Here is a 19,384-nt window from a genome sequence, read left to right on the forward strand (position 1 = left end):
CTAGATTCAATAAATTTTCATCCCTCAAACTAATCCATTCTTCTAGCCAGTTAAGACATGCAAAGTAGTAGTATAACTTAAAATTTGGTAGATTACAACCTCCCATTAATTTTTCCTCTGTTAGAAGTTTCCATTTTATACGCGCTTTTTTGCCCTCCCAGACAAAACTAGACAAATCTTTCTGCCATAAAACAAAGTATTTATCATTTGAGATAATTGGGATATTACTAAATAGGTATAACATTCGTGGTAAAATATTCATTTTAATTACGGCAATCCTCCCCAAAAAAGACAAATTATATTTAGTCCATTTTGTTAGATCTTTTTTAATTTCCGTCCATATTTTTATATAATTATTCTTGAATAATTCAATGTTTCTCTTTGTAAAGTAAATTCCCAGGTATTTAACTTTAGTTTCAATAGAGTATCCTGATATCATCTGCAAATTTGATAAGTATGCCCCCAATTCTGTCATCCAAGTCTTTAAAAAAGTTGTTGAATAGCACTGGGCCCAGGACAGAACCCTGTGGGACCGGTCACTTCTCTCCAGTTCTGTTCTGTGACATGCTTCTTAAGACTATGTCTAATGTTAAGCACATGCTTAATCCTTTCCTCATAGCTAGGTTCTTGCCCACTTAACAAATGCACACCTGGAAGCATTGTTAGTCTTAATGGTTTGATTTTTAGCCTAAGTGATAATCCATAGACATTCAGTTTAGAGTACGCAATTTTATCTATTGTGATGGATGGGAAACGAGAATAGTTAGAGATATCTTGAGTGTTATGGAAAGTAGCACTTTTTCAAAATTGCAGATAATTTTTGATCCATATGGTTTATAACTTTGTTTGCCTAAAAGTATGCTCACAATTTTAAATCCTGGGTGTCTTTGTTTAGGAAACGGCTCTATATGGAAGTATTTGAGTATACACGTCCAATGATGCATCCTGAACCTGGTAAATTTTATCAGATTAACCCAGAAGAGTATGAACATCCAAATCCCTGGAAGGAAAGCTTTCAGCAACTGGTATAAATGTCTTTTACAGTTTTCCTTACTATTTCATGTTTAGAATGCTTTAAATATTGAATGAAGTTTGTGGTTAGTTTTTTCCCCCCTCAGCTGGTCATTTTTGTCTCATTTCCCATCTTTTCTCACCTCAGTCAGGTTTGGGCAGGTGCCAGCTGTAGTCACCAAGGCTGTTTTGCAGGCCTCTTCCAAGCGCTGCCTCCCCAAACCACCCCTTTTCTGGCTTATCAAAATGTGAATTGTTTCTGTTGGAAGACTTTAGGAGAAACTCAGATTTTAAATAGATTGAAGTCCTGTACCATTTAACATTAAAAAATATGATTTTTTTAAAACTGGAAAAGGTATTTGAATGTCTGGCCATTTCTGGAATTTTTATTTCCTCCTTTCTTTCTTTCTTTCTTTTTTTCTTTCTTTCTTTTTGACAGTATGGGCAGCCTCTGCAGGGTTTCAGTAACAGATAATTTGCTCAGTACATACCACAGTTGCCCACCCCCTTCACTTCTTGGCTGATATTTTCTCTTCTCACATATCTACTGAACATTAACTATCCAGGTTATTACATTAAAGAATCCTCTCTCTATATACAGATGAAACCTAATTCTTGCAATTCTGAATGATGCATCTAGTATAAAATACTCTGATTGCGCTTAGCAGGGATACACAACTCTTCAGTTATATGAGGAGAATGCTTTCTAAGAAGTGAGGTATCTTTCTAGGTATAAGGAGAAAAAAAGGCGAAGAATAAACAGAGGTAAAAGGCGAGTGATGGAAGATGAATTTGAATGGGGGAATAAGAACAGATTAGGAGGAGCAAAGTATTATTTTAAAAAAATAAAGTCAAATAAAATTAAAGTGTTTCTAGCCTTCCTGGCTGTTTAAAATGAATTGGGTCATGCACTGAACAAGCTGCTATCCTCTGCATCAATAATTATCTCTTCGTTTGCCTAGCAAATCAGAAAAAACAAGCAAGTAAAACAGTTGCTTAATAGTGTAAATGTCTCACTTTAGCATTTCATACAATTTGGAGAATTTAGCCTTTATAAACCCACCATAACATCCATATTTTGTATTATCTCTACTTCTTTAACATTGCTTTGCCTTTAATGCATCGGTTAGGTCTATCCAACATAGATTATAACCCTCTGGGAGGGACGGTAACAATATTATTTGTTTAATGTTAATGTTTAATTTAATGTTGGCTTTTAACAATGAATCAACATCAAGAATGACTGGTGTTTGGTATAAAATCTTGTCACAATTTTACAGATCCATTGTGTGGTGATGGGACAAGAGTACAAACTATGACAAAGTCAGTTTGTAATGGGGATTAAGGGAAAAGTAAAATCTCTGGGACAGAAAGTTACTTCCAAGATACTTAGGAGATGGATATAATTTAGATTACAAATTTGAACAAAAGAGGTAGAACAGAGCTAGGAATGTTAAGTTTGAAATGTAATTCAATAATGTTAAATATAAGAAATTGGAAAATTAATTCATTATCACGAATACTGTTAGAAATAGTTTAATTAGATGAGTTATCTACCATTGGTTAATTCATTATTTAAAATGTTATTCTCTGCAACAGACTGGAGGATTTATAGCCAGTGGCTTGGAAATTCTCACCCTTCACCTTAAGAGCACATTTGGTAATTGGCACTTTTAGAATTGCTTTCTTTGTCCTTTCCCCAACCTAGATCCCACTGTCCATGGACTATAAAGCCCATAATGAAATTGTTGTCTGTGGATGGTGGTAGTCCACATCATCTGGAACTGTTAGGTTGGGAAAGCCTATTCTAAAGTGTAGGACTAGAGATGTAAATGGCTGGAAATGATGAAGCCATAGAGAAAAAAAATCAATTTCTTTCTTGGGAGGGATTTTTTTGGGGGGGGGGGAAGTGAAAGAAATTTTTTTGGGGGGGAAGTGAAAGAAATGTGATTGGTAGCATTCTTTACAGATTAAAAGTCACGTTGTAACTTTATGAGCAAATCTATTATGTATAATTTTGTTTGACATAAAACTGTTGTGTTTGGTATTTCAAAATTGAATTTATTTTTTCATATTATTATCTTTTGTCACAAATGGAGTTACAAGGCCCTAAACTGTAAGGAACCTGTTTGATTTTACTGGTTATAATGATTTATTAAGAATATGCAAAGAAAAAAAATAGGCAACCCCCCCAACAATATTGTACTATCAACCATCAGTTGCCACTGTATTACATAGAAATATTCCTATGGCATAGCTTTTAGAAATTATTTTGAGGAAACAAACATATAACCATCTTATCTTAAACATTTTATTAATACATTCTATAAAAATACTCCAAAATCTATTTTTCTTTTTTTCTTTCTTATTTTCTTTTTTCTTTCTTTTTTCTTTTTTAAACTTAGAATGTTTGGCATGATTGTGAAGGAGGGCTGGAGAAACACATTTGATGCTAGTTTGGAGCATTATGTCTGCAGTAAACAAAGCAATAAACTCTGAGCTGGGAAAGAGCATGATTCTATGTAGCCAATCCTTCTGTTCTTGTGTGTGTCTGCCTACAATAGGCAAAATAAACATTATCTGCCAAGAAATTTGCCAAGAAAAACCTGTGATAGTTTTGGATTAGGGTTGCCCTGGAGTTTCGTTTCAAGACCCTCCATGGATATCAAAATCCATGATTACTAAAGTCCCATTAAATACTATGGATAGTAAAATTGTGTCCCTTATATAAAATGGCAAAATCAAGTTTTGCTTTTTGGAATTGATATTTTTTAAAAAACATTTTCAAGCCGTGGATGCTTGAATCTATGGAAGAAGAATCCATGGATACAGAGAACCAACACAGAAATTCCCAACACCCCACAGCTGGAGCAGCTATAGCTACACAGGCTTCTCCTTCTTTTTGATGGGTCACTTTTTGATTATCCTCTTTTTTAGTGCTATTAACTTATTACCATTTGGTTTTTAATATGTGGTAGCAGTTGGTGATTTTAATTGGGGCGCTGTTTCTATTTTGCTTTGCTTTTTAAAAAATTATATTGCATTTTTAATTTGTGTTTTTAAAATAGAATTTTATACATTTAATTGTGTTTTACCTTTTTAGTTTTTTAGTTGTATTTTGCTTTTAAAAGGTTATACAGTGTGTTGCCTTTTCTAAGCTTGCACTTAATTGTCCAAGTGCCCAGTCCTGTGTGAACAATAATAAATCCACTGAAGGATTACAAAGGGGCTCCCTGAGATTTACTTCTGATTAGACCTGGTGAAGATAAGAGTTTATATAACTGAATCTTCAGCTCTGAGTTTGTAGCTCCAACCTCAACAAATTCCTAAAAATCAGAGGGTGAATGGAGACCAGAATGAAAGTATGGGGAGGAGAAGCCAAAAAAGAGATGAGATGAGGATGGGGTTGAGGGAAAAAAAAGTTCACTCAATTATTTAAGTACCTACCTCAGTGTGAACAATATATTACAATAATACAGTTATACACGGGCACACCTTACATAGCTTTCAGCATAAGCTGAAAGCCGCTCCGGACGAAGGGCTGATGCACGCCAGAAGGGGTAATGGTGCACGCGCCCATGGGCACGCATGCGCCACTTTGCTGCATGCATGGAATTTCTTGTATGTAGGGAGTGGTCTGGAACGGGTTCCCCACATAAGGGGATATTCTGAAAAAATATCTAGCAAGCTAGTAATTTGATGAATCACTATTATTACTAAGCTTTGAAAAAAATGCATGAAACTTGAAAAGTTTATAATCAGCAAAATATGGATCTACATTTTTCATTCTTCTTCATAAATACCAGATACATTAACTGTTTTCTTGTGAATAAGATTCATTGCATAGTAACAAAGGGAATAAACTCAGGAGGTGTTCAGTGCTCAGAACTGCAGATAAGAGTGAAAAGCAGCCTTAAATAGGGGTCATTTCCCATCTTCTAGTACAGCTTTTACATTTGTATTTGAACTAAGCAGCAGAGCTTGGATTCCAGTTCCACCTACAGAGTTTGGTTCATGTAAGAGTGCTATGCACTATTTTCAGAAGCTTTGCAATGCTACATTTGTTTGCTCTCTCTCTCTCTCTCTCTTTGCGCATCTCATATATATTTATACTGTTTTTCCCTCCATTTTTTAGTATAAAGGGGCCCATGTAAAGCCAGGATTTGCTGAACACTTCTACAGTAACCCAGCAAGATATAAAGGAAGAGAAAACATGCTGGTATGTTCCAAATTATATTAATTAAATATTGGCATACCTTTTCCATGGCTGTTAAACATTTAACTTCCCTTTGTTTTCTTTTAGTATTATGACACCATTGAAGATGCATTAGGCGGAGTTCAAGAAGCTCATTTTGATGGACTTATCTTTGTTCATTCTGGCATATACACAGACGAATGGATATATATTGAATCTCCTATCACCATGATTGGTGCAGGTATATGGGAAAACATCTTAGTCTCAGTGGCTTAAATTTTCTTGGATTTATATTGCCTTGATGTGTAGGTTTGTAGCCGTGTTCAGGATATCAAAAAATGAAGAATAGAACTGATAAGTTTGTAATAATGGGTTCCACAGAGCACTTTTTAGGAGTGGAAAAGTTTTTATAGAATGCGGAAGTTTGAACGCCATCTTGTGTTCCTATATTGGGAGAAAGGTGGGATATAAGATAATAATCATAATTAATGAGAAGTGAAGCTAGCAGTGGCTATATGCTTCAAGATTTGTGTTAGGGTTATAATACACTCACCCCTCCCGATTTGCGGACTTGGAATCTGTGGTCTTGGTCTTTCGCGGACAGCAAGCGGGGAGGGATAAAATGGCGCATGCACGGGAGTGTGCAGCTATTATAACCAATGGCAATATTTGCGTTTTCCTAGATTCGGGGAAGGGGCGAACAATCCCCTGAGAATCTGGAGGGACGCTGTACATTATTTTAAAAGTAGTTCTTTGATTCAGAAAATATTACGAGGAACTCAGGGTAGTTCCATATGCCAAATGGAAGCTCTTTGAGGTGCCTGTGGTCTTGAGCACCAGAAAAATGATTATGTGTTTATTTAATTACTACAAATGCCCCTCATGATCCTGGAGGCAATTTTGCAATTTGGAGTTGGTCCTGGAGGCCTTCTGAGAGAGGACCGTAGGAAAGGCCCTTTCAAAGGCCCAGAAAGCAAACATCCAATTTATTTCAAGTTTACTTCCTGGTTTGAAAAGACAGTACTGGACTTAAAACAGTTGAGTGGAGAGCAAAAAACATTGCATAATTTCATTCTGGAGTATGAGGAGGCGATGTTGTTTCTTCTCCAAATTTCAAGGGTCAGGGTACAGCAGGTCAATCAGTCTCCCCCACCCTTGACAGTTCCCTATGCTTTGTGTAATTTTGCATTTCCGCTAGTTTTACAGAAGGTCAGTAAGACCGGAAATAGATATCCATGTCCTTATTTTTGTTTGTAGAAAAAATAGTGTTCAGCATAGAATGTCTCTCATGCATAGTATTTCCCCATCCATGATTTTGGCAAAAATGAGCTGTCCAGCTGTTTGTGTATTATCCTGTAGAAGTTTCTTAAATATTGTGTTCTTGTTCATAGACAGACCACTTGTTTAGCTATAAGAATCTTAGCAGAAACTTAATCTTAGCATGAAGACTGCAGCTAAATTGTTTTTGCCTGCATAAAGGTCACATAAAGTACATAACATTTTCTCAAACAGGATGAATGTCAGACTACAGCTAATGTATTTGTTCTTTTATGTGACAGTAAAAATACATTTGATGTGTATCTACTTTGATGGCAAAGTATATAATACTTGAGCAGTTTCATGTGGCTAGGCAATATTATCTGTTTTTTTTAAAAAAAAATATTTTATTAGATTTATCCAGGATAGTGGGTATAAAGAAACATCAATGTCATTTGGGTTTAAATTACTCTTCCACAAGCCCCCAAGTGTTTAGAGGTCATGTGTGTATCCCAAAATAAGGGAAAGGTATTTGAGACCTCCTGCTAACATCCTCAGTCAATGAACTCTTTCCTAGATTAAAAAGAAAAAAAAAAAACCCAGAGCATTTAACTTCTTTCACCATTCTGTCTCCATATGGAGTACATTTGTAATATTTGGCTTGTGCACTGACATACACTTCAGATTTCTTCTGTTTTCATTATTCACCTCCTATTTTCTTAGGATGATATAAATCCTGTATTTAGAACTTTTGGTTTAGAACTTCACTTTGGATATGTCTTCGTTTATGATTTCTTTATGGCATTTTTGGTTCTTGTTCTAGTCCTCTTTTAAATCCTGATAGTATTAATATGTTTCCTCTTAGATTATAGGGTTTTCAGTAGTAGAAAGATATTTGGAACATTTTTCCTAAAGTTCAGATGTTGGGGCTTTGTTTTCTGCTGTGACAAACGTTCAATCAGTAGAATGAAAACTAACAATGCAGTGCATTTACCATACCTTTTTTCATAATTGAGCCAAAACATATATGGCATGACTAGCCTTTGAAGAAAGTTTAAAGGTTTCACATTCAAAGGCAGCCCTATGCTGAGTCCTATGATAGTTATGGCACTAGAGACCTGTTTATACTGCACATAACATAAAACTGAATTCATTTAACTGGTGTCTGGGTCTAGACATCATGAGGGAGTTTTTGAACAGATCACAAGGGAATTTTTCTTAACTTCAGAGCAGTTTAAGTAGTCTGATAATTTGAAGAAGTGAAACTGGAGGAGTTACTGTATCACCCCTTCTTCATCACCATTTATCCTAATCTCCTGTTTTCCCTGTAGGAGAAAGATGTGAACAGTATATTTCCTAATATAACTAGATAGTAATTGTCAAGAGTGTGATTGTAAGTGGGAAAACAGTATCAGAGAAAAGGTAGTCCTGGTTCTTCAACACCCTTCTTTTGGTAATCTTCATTATTTTTAGGTGAAGAGATACAATCGTAAGTCTTTTGTGTAACATTTTAGGGGGTGACATTGAAACCACTGGTGGAGAGGACCAGAACCAAAAGTAGACAAACCTTCCTTTCCTCAGACTATCTTTAACCCTCTTTTCTTTCCCATCTTCTTTTTCTTCCTCTCCCTCTTCCCATTGCTGTTTTGGAGAAAAGGTAGATCCCTCTTGCAGAAGCCTGAAATGATTGCTTGCAGATGGCCTTTGAAACTATTCTGAGGGCTGCATGTGGTTCTAGGAGCACAGATTGCTCACCTCTGCTTTTGTATCTTTTTCTTGGTCCTTCGGCAGGAAATCCAAAAACTCTTACTATTTATGGCACTTTTATTTACCCAAAGTAATCCTCAGGCACTGAATGAGTTGTTTGCAGTAGATCATTGCTGTTGGACCCCATTGTGACTGTCAGATTCAACTCTGAATGTGGTATAATTGCTGGAAAGGAATCCCACAACTTGTATTGTTTGTGATGATTGGAAAGAAGTGTTACTGCTGTTGTTTAAAGTATTATAGACTGAAAAATTCTCTTTTTAAAAAAATCTACTATAGTTCAAGAATTCAGTTCCTTGGCCATGTTACCAAATATCCACCACTGCAGTTATTGGCCTGAAGGTTGTGGCCTCTTTGAGTGAAAGCACTTACTGGAATGGCCTGGGTGAAAGTGCATAGTGAGTTTCCTTCCTTACATGTCAGAAACATGTAACTGTAACTGTAATTAATAGTTACAGACTAACGTGGCCATTCTGAATCATGCAGAATATTTACCTTTTATATTTGTTTCTTAGTGGATTTCATAATTCAGTTTATATGTTGGCACTACTTAAAAAGAAAAGAAACTTTAGACAGGATAACTTACAAACATTTAATAAGTGGATGTCTCTTTATTGCTCCTTTTTAATTTGTTCTTTATCCGAAGCTCACTCTACAGAATACTCTCTTTTCAGGCAGTCTCATGTGCATTCCAGCTCAGCATAAACCATTTTATGTCAAGTATATGGCTCATACTATTAAAGATGTTCTTAGGAAGAGAGAGACAAATTTCATAATGAAATATAAATCTTCCTGTCCTCAGTGCACATTTGAGAGTTCTCTCTGATTTTCTTTCTACTGTATGTTTTCTAGATATCAACAGTATTTCTTCTTTAGAAGACCAAAATTTATTTATTTATTTATTTATTTATTTCTATCCCGCTCTTTTCCCAGGACTGAGACTCAGAGCAGCTTCACAGCATTAAAAAAAGTATAATTAAAAACATTTTTTAAAAACGTACATTAAAAAGAATTTTTAAATTGGTCCAACATCCCAGCCTGTCCTTATAGCAATTCCTTAAATGCCTGTTTGAACAGGTAGGTGGTCTTCACCTGCCAACGGAAGGCCATCAAGGAGGGAGCCGCTCTGATCTCTCTGGGCAGGGAGTTCCAGAGTTTAGGGGCAGCCACCGAGAAGGCCCTCTCTCGCATCCCCACCAACCCTGTTTGTGATGGTGTTGGGATGGACAGAAGGGCCTCTCCAGAGGATCTCAGAGTCCAGGCTGGTTCATACCAGGAGAAACAACCTGCCAAATAGTGTGGACCTGAGCCATGTAGGGCTTTGTAGGTAATAACCAGCATCTTGAATTGTGCCCAGAAACAAACTGGCAGCCATTGAAGCTGTTTCAACAGGGGCATACTAAGCTAATGCCACAAGACTGTTTTTTTTCTTCTTAATATTGAAACAGATTAAGACAGCTGCCTTCTTGAAAATAGCTAGGATCAGTTTATTTAAAAAAAAACAAGCCCTTTTTTTACCTGAAGAACCACACTCCTTTCTAATTCTTTTCTGAGTACAAACTGAAGAGCTTGTACTTAATTTTAAAGTCCTCTATGGCTTGGGATGTGGATGTCTCAAGGATTGTTTTCTCGCAAGTGAATCTATCTCCTAATTTTCCTTGAAGAATGGTACATGGAAACTATAAAAACAGGTCATTTAAAGTTGAAGTGCTATTCATATGGATATTCTGTTTTATGTCCATATGTTCTTGACATTTTACTCAGCTCAGGTCTAGTATAAGGGGGTTAATGAGAGAGTATTACCATGTGGCTACCATCTTGAACATACCTACTACAATATGTAGAAAATACCCAATCTCCACATACTAAGCAGGCCAAATCCTGTCTGACAACCAGGGGTCTCCAGGGAGCTTTAAGAAACAAACCTGCTTGTAATCCAGGAGAGCCACTGCCAGTTAGATATGACAATACTGATCTAGATGGACCAATGGTCTCATTCACTATAAGGCAGCTTCGTGTGCTATGTGAAGTAATAAAGAAATGCAGTGTCTTTTGCTCAGTGGTTCTCAAATGGGAGCAGGAGTTGCTCAAGGGAGCACAAGATTTCCAGGCCCTGATTGCTCCTCCTCCTCCTCTTCCAAAACTTATTTTATGTGTAAAATTTACACATATGTTAAGTATTGAATTTATTTAAATAAACCTGTTGCAATTTGAACGATGTTACCTCCTTGTAAAATATTAAAATACGAATATACATGAATGTGCAAATAAAATATGTACACTAAACAAAGAAACAAAATATTTTTGTTCATATACTATGTTGAGGGGGATGCAACATCTACATGTACAGTGGTCCCTCCACAGTCGATGGAGTTAGGGGAGAAGGACCCCCGTGAAAAAACCGCAAATAAAAAAAAACACTGCTCTTTACCAGAGAGACTACCTCTCTAGGAATCTGCAAGTACTCCAGTGCAACTCTGTGGGAACTTCTAGGTTCTAGAGAACAATTCTATGGCAGAGTTGCACTGGACGACCTAGAGATTCCTAGAGAGAACGTATTCATCCAAACCACAAATAATCAAATCTGCAAAAATCAAAACCATAGATTTGGAGGGCCAACTGTAGATGCAAAAGGTAAAAAGTTTGAGAATCACTGCTGTAACTCATCATTCCATATACTCCAGCTTATGTTAATGTGTGTACATTTACATTCGTGTATATAAACATGTATGTAAACATTTGGTGTATAAATGTGTGTACATTTACATTCATATGTGCTTAAGGAGATTAGAATCCATGGCAATTGGAGTCTGGATCATAGGAGAAAATGTCCAAAAGAACAAAGGGCCCGTTTTTCTTGTTTACAGAAGTCATGAGTCAAAAAGATAGCTCCTTTTGTTTGGGGGGGGGGGCAGTATTCCTTCTGAAGTAGCACAGAATATATACTGTATTTCTGTATGGAATCTATACTGAATCTTGTGGGTTCTTTCTATTGTGATTCATTCTGACTGCTACCTAGATTGCACATATATGCTGCTGAGATCAGAGTGAGGCTGTAGAACTGCGGCATTGTGCTCCCCCTGCTGGCTTCCCAAGAACATAACACTTGGGTTTGCTTTTCACCAGTCAGATATTTTTTTACTAAACCCTGCCATGAATAGCATGCTAAGTAACCCTGAAATAGCACATTGTGCCGTGGGTAATTTCATACATAACTCTAGCATTTGTTTCAGATATTAATAAGGTTAGGGTGAAAAAAAACCCCATAAACCCTTTCGCTATTATTTCTCCATATTATAAACAACCCCTTCATATTTACTGTACAATCATGACATCACATATTCAGTACTTCCTATATAAAATATAAAACCATAGCAATTTTTTGAGGAGATAATTAAAGATTTTTCTAGGACTCACAAGTGTCCTATATAGGACTCTCTATATATAGGACTCTATATTTCTGTTGCTTTTAACTGGAAAAAGGAATATTTCCTCTGCTAAAACCTGGACGCTAAACCTGTTACCTGTGAATGTTGAACTAAGAGGAACAAGTTTAGTTTTCTTATCAGTTGAGGTTTATTGTATCTGAGATTAATTATTTTAATATGCTTAAGGGACCTGAGCTGTTGTCTTGAATCATCTAAGCTTTTTGTTGTAAAAGTCCGATAATAAATGCTGTGTTTTAAAACAGGCTAGAAATATAATGTGCATTTTCAGTTTGTTTTAACTAACTTTTAATTTAAAATATATCTTTCATGCAGCTCCTGGGAAAGTGGCAGATAAAGTCATTATAGAAAATACAAGAGATTCCACCTTCGTCTTCATGGAGGGGTCTGAGGATGCTTATGTTGGTTATATGACAATCAGGGTAAGAATACATGGGCCAAGCACGTACATTGAAATTGATGTTAAATGAAAATAAATGAACAGCTTGTAAATACTTTTATTGTGTGTACTTTCAGTTTAACCCTGATGACAAATCTGCGCAACATCACAATGCCCACCATTGCTTAGAGATTACAGTCAACTGTAGTCCAATAATAGACCACTGTATTATTCGAAGTACTTGTACAGGTTGGTACTTTTTCTGCTACAAATCATGAAGCAGCACATGTGAAATAGACTGAGATTATTTTCAAATACATAAAGTCTGTATGAGATTATTTTTCTTCTTAACAAGTGCTTTGTTAGAATGTCATGACCTTTGCAGGACTTATATCACCTCCTATTCAAGTGTTAGGAAAGTGATGAAAGTTGAGATCTTTTATGATGTGACTTTCTTGAGTAGAATATTGTGCTCCCGCCTTTTGCTCTAACTGCTGACTTACAGTTGTAGACTGCTCTCCTGTAACTTTTTTCCATACAGTTTTTCCTCACAATGTTCTTTGGTAAAGTGCTTTCTTTTTGTGCTATGCATGCAGTATGTCACCTCACTCACAGTTTGCCCATGTAGAGAACAGAAAACTAAAATCAATAAATTACTTGGTTTTGTAATATGTTCTGGGTCAGAACAGACAGTCCATAAAAGATGGCTTCAAGGTGTCATCAGAGCATGACGTTTACACACCACATGCTGTGATGACACCCTGAAGCCACCTGGAAGCCAGGAGGCCACCCAGACATGGGCAGCTTCAAGACACTCAGGTGGCATAGTGTTTATATGTGGCATACTGCTGGAGATCTTGCAGCCAGCTTCAAACCATGGTGGGGCAGGAAAAGCCGGCTTTTTGATGGCCAAAAAAGGAGCAGATCTTTGCTACTCCTTTTTTGGCCAGGTTCAAGGAAGATTGGGACCATACTGTGTGTTTGCTGCAGCCCCAATCTGTCTTTGGAAGAAATGGCTTCAAGCTGCCCTTTCAAGGCCATCTGTTTTCCCCCTATACCTAGTCAGATTACTTCAGTTTTCAATTTTAACTGGTGACATAAGTAGTAAATGTCTCCTAAAAGCAGATGTACATTTATCTCAGTTTCTCATGTGTAAAAATTTCTTTTTTCAGTTGGTTCTGCAGTTTGTGTTAGTGGCCAGGGAGCCTGTCCCACTATCAAGCACTGTAACATCAGTGACTGTGAAAATGTTGGACTCTATATTACAGATCATGCACAGGTAACCTTTCCCATTTTTTTTCTCCATTTCTTTACGTTAATTTTTTTTCATTGCAAAAATAAGGATTTCTAACCCATCCTAAACCTACAATCTTTTCTGATCTTTTAGGGGATATACGAGGACAATGAGATTTCTAATAATGCATTAGCTGGGATTTGGGTTAAAAACCACGGAAACCCTATAATCAGACGGAATCACATTCATCACGGGCGTGACGTTGGTGTTTTTACATTTGATCATGGCATGGTAATGCACATTTTTGTTTTTCAGAAGTGATTACTCTGTGTGTCACTTGGATCACTGGTGCCACTTGTGTTTTATATATATACTTGTGAAAAAGGTGAACATTAAAACTGGCTTAGTTCATTCTTCCAGCTCTGTATGAGGGTTTATTTTGTATTTATAGAGTATGAGTATATATAATGTATGTATAAGACTATGGAGGATAAGATCCAATGCAGATATAACGTTGATATCTTAGGCCCGTTACAGACCGCCTAAAAGCGGCGGTCTGCTGTCGGTTGCTGCATCCGGGAACCGCAGTGGCCAAACCGCGCGGTTCCCAGACGTAGCAAGAAAGAAGTGCCGAAATGGCGCTTCTTTCTGCGCCCTAGAAGTGGTGCCGCGAGGCGCTAGTCGCGCACTTGTGGCGTCACTTCTGCCGCGCGATGCTACACGCCCGCGACACCAAAATGGTGGCCTCCGTGTGGACAGGTGCCGCCATTTTGTATGGACTCGGTCCGTACTAGGGTTGAGGGGTGTCCGGAAGGGATGCCCCTTCTCAACCCTAATACGCCCCTTCCTAACCCTAGCACGCCCCTTCGGCGTGTCTGTAATGCGCCTTAGATTAGGTCATTGGATATGTGCATTGGATTTTTGTATCTGCATTGAGGTGAGATGTTGTTGTTCTGCACTTCCCAGTTTTCCTCATGTTTGGCAATTGCTACCAATCCCCATGTGGGGATTGGTGGCAATTGTAGTCAGGCAACATTTGTAGGGCCACATAGTTCCAATCTCTGGCCTTCCTCTCTTGCCCGGTTTGATATCAATTACAGTATAGTATCATGTCTTCTCTATCATTCTGTGGTTAGCTTTTTAAACCAGTTTCAAACCAGTTTTGATGCTGGTGTTTCATTAGTTTACTTTGCATCTGCTGATCTTTGCATCTCTTGATCATAAACAGTGCAGAAAAATGTGTAATAGGCTCCTAATGGAACCCAAAATCCAGGCCAAAATCCTCAGCTTTGCAGCTGGCTGGCTGGCAGAAAGATCTGATCAAACTGCTTGTCTAACATTGAAACAAGCATCAGCCTTTTGCCCATAACATTTCCAGAATGAGACTGTTGTGCTCTTTCCCATGCCTCTCTGCAACAAAATAAGTCCTCTTCTTGATTTCTTGAAGCCCATTTGAGCACCTTGGCTTCAGCAACTGTGGAACAATTTAACCCCCCCCCCCCCCCAAACAGTATGCAGCTGCAGGCTTGATTGTCTGTGATCTCATGGACAGGCGCAGTGTAAGTTTTGGCATGGCAGCCAAAGTCAGCCAAAAGATTGGAGCCCTTTCATCTCAAATTAAAACTGCAGTTTTCTGGCTGCTGGCAACTCAGTCAGATTTCATGGCTGATTCAAGTGTTTGCCACCTATGGTGTCACTGCAGCTATCTGGGAAAATTAGCCTCCTTTAAATCGGTCATATATTCCATTTTTATATCTAAAAGATAGTAACAAAGCCTGACTCTGCAGTAGTTGTGAGTGACCACAGTCTGATAGGCATACAGTGAGATAAGAATGTGTGAAAATTCTATTCCTACCTGAGAATCAACATATAGCATCAAAAAAGTACATACCGTAGGATTAAAAAAAGTAGATACCTTTTCATAGATGCTGCCAGTTTTCATATCATTCTTGTAGTTTAGATATGTTCACAGTTGCCTTCATTTTACATTGGAAATTTCATTTATTTATTTAAATACATTTCATTAATGCTTCCAGCCATAACCACAAATTGAAAGCTGTGTGGTAAGGGGAAACATGTTCAAATGTCACAAGTGCTTTTATTGGTCAAAAATGGAACTGATTGCAGAGATGGAAGCGGTTCATAACAACTAACCACTATCGTTTTGTAGTCTGCTGCATATATGTATGTATGGCTCACATTTTAGAAAAGCATTTTGCTGAAAGCATAGATATTCTAGCTTGATGCTACCACCAAAAACCTTATTACTTTATAAGATGGTAGAGGGAGGGTTGTTACATGCTAAAAATGGTTGTGAATTTTGAGTCCTGGCACCTTTCTGATAGATTTTGTCATCACCGGTTTTGGTGCAAAGTTTTTGTAGCTTTTTGTTCTTCTTAGCCCTGAGGGCAACGTTGCAAGGCTTTGTACAGGTTTCTAGTCACTTTTTGCTGTTTTGGTATGAAAAACTGCCAAACAACAATCTGGATCTGGGTCCTTCAGAGGCTGCACTTTCTCTATCCATTACTTTATACAGAATTAGATGAATATACAAGGAAGAGAGGAAAAGGTAGGGTAAAGCATGGTGTCCAGCAACATCAACGTAGATTAATAATAAATAATAATAAATTGTTTATTTATAGATCGCTTTTCCTATAGATCAAAGCGGTGTACAATTGGTAAAATGGATACAATAAGAGATAAAAATAGCACATTAAAACTAATTAACACACATTAATACGGTTTACAATCCAATATCATTATCTAAAAACATACAATTCAAAAATATTAAAATCAAGGGTGTATATACATCATAGTCAATAGGGGAAGGCTAAGATTAACATTGATATCAGTGTAAACGTTTTTCTTTCTGGTTTTTTTTACAAATTTCGAACTGGAAATGGGAAACCTCCCATTAGAAAGCCTATTACTGCTCCTCGATAGATTTATAATATAGTCGTCCCTTCCCTTACGTGAGGGATCCATTCCGGATCCTCCCTGCATAAGGGGAAAATCGCGTATGCTTGCACCCCATTAAAAATAATGGGGCACGTGTGCCATTCACTAGATTGTGCTGTGGCTTCAACATATACTGAAACCCACAGAAGTGAAGCCTACATATGGCGTGGGCTCACTGTATTTATTTATTATTGGATATATATCCCGCCTATATTCCAAAATGGGGCTATGAGCATAAGGCAACTGGTATTCCTTAGTCTCTGCTTTACACACAGACCCTGTCTTCAGTGCGTTTTAAAAATGGGGAACATCATATTCTCCTCTGTGTACATGTCTGCACACTTATTTCCTAAGATTTTTTTGTTCTCTACTGTCAGAGAATTCCACCTTTGGGAAGATTCTTGTTGCTATTTCCAGAGTGTTGTTCTGCTTCTGAGCGCTCTAGTAGTTATGGAGCTTGCTGGTTACAGGATGCCGTTTTCCCAGTATTTGCATTAATGTTTGGTGAAGCTGTTTTGCGGTTGCCTGGATTGAAGAGTTTGTCAGTAAAAATGGCTTGCCATGTTGACCCTTGCATTTCATGTACTGGGCATTGTTGTCAAGCGGCTGCTTTGTGCTTCTTTGTGTCTGCCATAAATCATTCCTAGTATATTCCACAAAAGCCAAAAAAACATTCATTTCCTACAGTGATGCATTTGTAAAGCCTTGGGCAGTACTGACACCATTTTTGCAGTTTGATGCACCTATAATGAATGTTTACTTTACTTTAGGGGGAGGAGGCAAGCACCATAGCAAGAAACGTCATCTACAGTTATGTGCTTTGAAGTGATTGACATCAGAGTCCAAATAAAATGTTTGTTCCAAATGGATAGCCTGGGATACACTAACCCTACTGCTCTTCTGAAGTAAAATCATTATTGGCCAAGAACAGGGATCTCAAATATTTAATTCCTTTTAAGCACCCTTTGATAAGAATCAAATAATCATATGGAACAAAGAGCCATATGAAGATGAACCCCGTATTCTAAAAAGTGAGATGGAAGCTGCAATAAGGGAAATGGTGAAAAACAAATCACCAGGTATAGATGATATCCCAGTCAAACTGCTGCAATCCAATCTAACAGAGTCAACTACAGAAAACAAAACAATGGCCAGATTGGATCAATATACATCCGCATCCAAAAAAGAGACACAAAAGAATGCAATAACTATAGGACCATATCACCCATGCAAGCAAGATCATGCTCAAAAATCTGCAAGATAGACTCCAACTATACATGGAGTGAAAAATCCCAGAGGTCCAAGAGATGTTCAGGAAAGGAAGAGATCCCAGGGACCAAATTGCAAACATACGATGGCTAATGGAGTGCACGGGGGAATTCCAAAAGAAAATCATATGTGCTTTATAGACTATAGCAAAGCCTTTGGCTGCATAGATCATGAAAAGCTATAGAATGCCCTTAAAGACATGGGAGTGCCAACACATCTGATAGTCCAGATGAGGAATCTATACTCGGGACAAGAGGCTACTATCAGAACAGAACACGGAGAAACAGAATGGTTCCCAGTTGGCAAAGTAGTCAGGCAAGGCTGCATCTTATCACCCTACCTGTTCAACCTGCATATTACCATCCTACCTGTTCAACTTATATGTAGAATTTATTGTAAGGAAAGCAGGTTTGGACACAAAAGAAGGAGAAGTGAAAATAGGAGGAAGGAATATCAACAGAGAAATGCTGATGACACTATAATACAGTGCGCCTGCATCATTTGTGGGTGCATTATACGCTGCATTGTTTATTTCGGCGCTGCATGCATGCCGCCGCAATCACAAGCCCCATTACATGTAATGGGGCTCGAGCATATGCGCCTTTTCTTTACGCAGGGAGGTCCGGAACGGATCCCCTGTGTAAAAGAAGGGCGCACATAAGGGAAGCAGAAAATCTGAAAGACCTTGAACAACTACTAAGGAAGATCAAACAAGAAAGTGCAAAGGCAAGCTTACTGTTGAATATAAAGAAAACAAAAATAATGACCACGGGGAACTTTCATAAATTCAAACTAGACAATGAGGAAATAGAAATAGTAAAAGTGTTCTCATATCTAGGATCAAATATAGATAGAAATGGGGACAGCAGCCAGGAAATCAGAAGAAGATTAAGAATGGAGAGGCCAGCTATGATAGAACTAGAAACATTACTAAAATGCAAAGATATGCAACTGAGTGCAAAAGTTTGAATCATAGAAGCCATTGTATTCCCCATTATCATGTATGGATGTGAGAGCTGGACAGCTAAGAAACAAGCTAGGAAGAAAATCAATTCATTTGAGATATGGTGCTAGAGAAGAGTGCTGAGGATCCCATGAACAGCCAAAAGTACAAGCAAATGGGTCCTAGTGCAAATCAAGCCAGAAATCTCTCTGGAAGCCAAGATGACAAAACTTAGGCTGTCATACTTCGGACACATCATGAGAAGGCACAACTCATTAGAAAAGACACTAACGCTAGGAAAGGTGGAGGGAAGCAGAAAGAGAGGAAGGTTGCATGCTAGATGGACGGATTCTATTACGGAGGTCATGGGTATGGGCTTGCAGGACCTAAGCAGAGCAGTGGAAGACGGAATTTTGGAGATGTCTCATCAACAGGGTTGCCATGGGTCAAGGTTGACTCAAGGGCAGTTAACAACAGCAAAAATTATGGTAGGCTTGAGAGGAGAAAACATTGGGGTTCTTGGAAATTTGGATGTTATAGCTAAGTCTGAAGTGCATTCTTTCCCAGATTATTTGACTTTCGGTGTAAATACAACTTCTGAATCCCGTATCTGAGGTTAATAGGACTGATAGCCCAACAGGACCCAGCACCTTCTGGCTTGTACACAGTCGTTTTCTGTAGAAGAAGAACTAGATTTCTGCTCTAGTTCTTGAAGTGCTTAAGAAATACCATGCTAGAGTAAGAAATCATGAGTCTGTCTTCTTAAGTACTATATATATTTAAAAGACCGTATATACTGATTTTTGTTGTTGTATGCCTTCAAGTCGTTGCCAACATATGGCGACCCTATCATGGAGTTTTCTTGGCAAGATTTTTTCAGAGGAGGTTTGCTTTTGCCTCTGAGGTTGAGAGAAACCTAGTGAGT

The 19,384-nt window shown here is 37.8% G+C and overlaps 1 protein-coding gene across 2 annotated transcripts in view; it reads left to right on the forward strand.

The window, feature by feature from the left end:
• LOC149310452 (F-box only protein 11-like) overlaps positions 1 to 19,384 on the forward strand; it is a 121,959-nt gene that overhangs the window by 84,609 nt on the left and 17,966 nt on the right. For both annotated transcript variants that reach the window (XM_089528975.1, XM_089528976.1), the window contains exons 5-11: positions 896 to 1,025; positions 5,147 to 5,230; positions 5,315 to 5,447; positions 11,992 to 12,098; positions 12,193 to 12,304; positions 13,228 to 13,334; positions 13,443 to 13,580. In XM_089528975.1, coding sequence (XP_089385101.1) covers positions 896 to 1,025; positions 5,147 to 5,230; positions 5,315 to 5,447; positions 11,992 to 12,098; positions 12,193 to 12,304; positions 13,228 to 13,334; positions 13,443 to 13,580 — 811 coding nt within the window. The remainder of the gene's footprint in view (positions 1 to 895; positions 1,026 to 5,146; positions 5,231 to 5,314; positions 5,448 to 11,991; positions 12,099 to 12,192; positions 12,305 to 13,227; positions 13,335 to 13,442; positions 13,581 to 19,384) is intronic.

This window comes from Sceloporus occidentalis, unplaced genomic scaffold (assembly GCF_023333645.1).
Source record: "Sceloporus occidentalis isolate IW3139 unplaced genomic scaffold, rSceOcc1.0.p SCAF_6, whole genome shotgun sequence".
NCBI classification, from domain to species: Eukaryota; Metazoa; Chordata; class Lepidosauria; order Squamata; family Phrynosomatidae; genus Sceloporus; species Sceloporus occidentalis.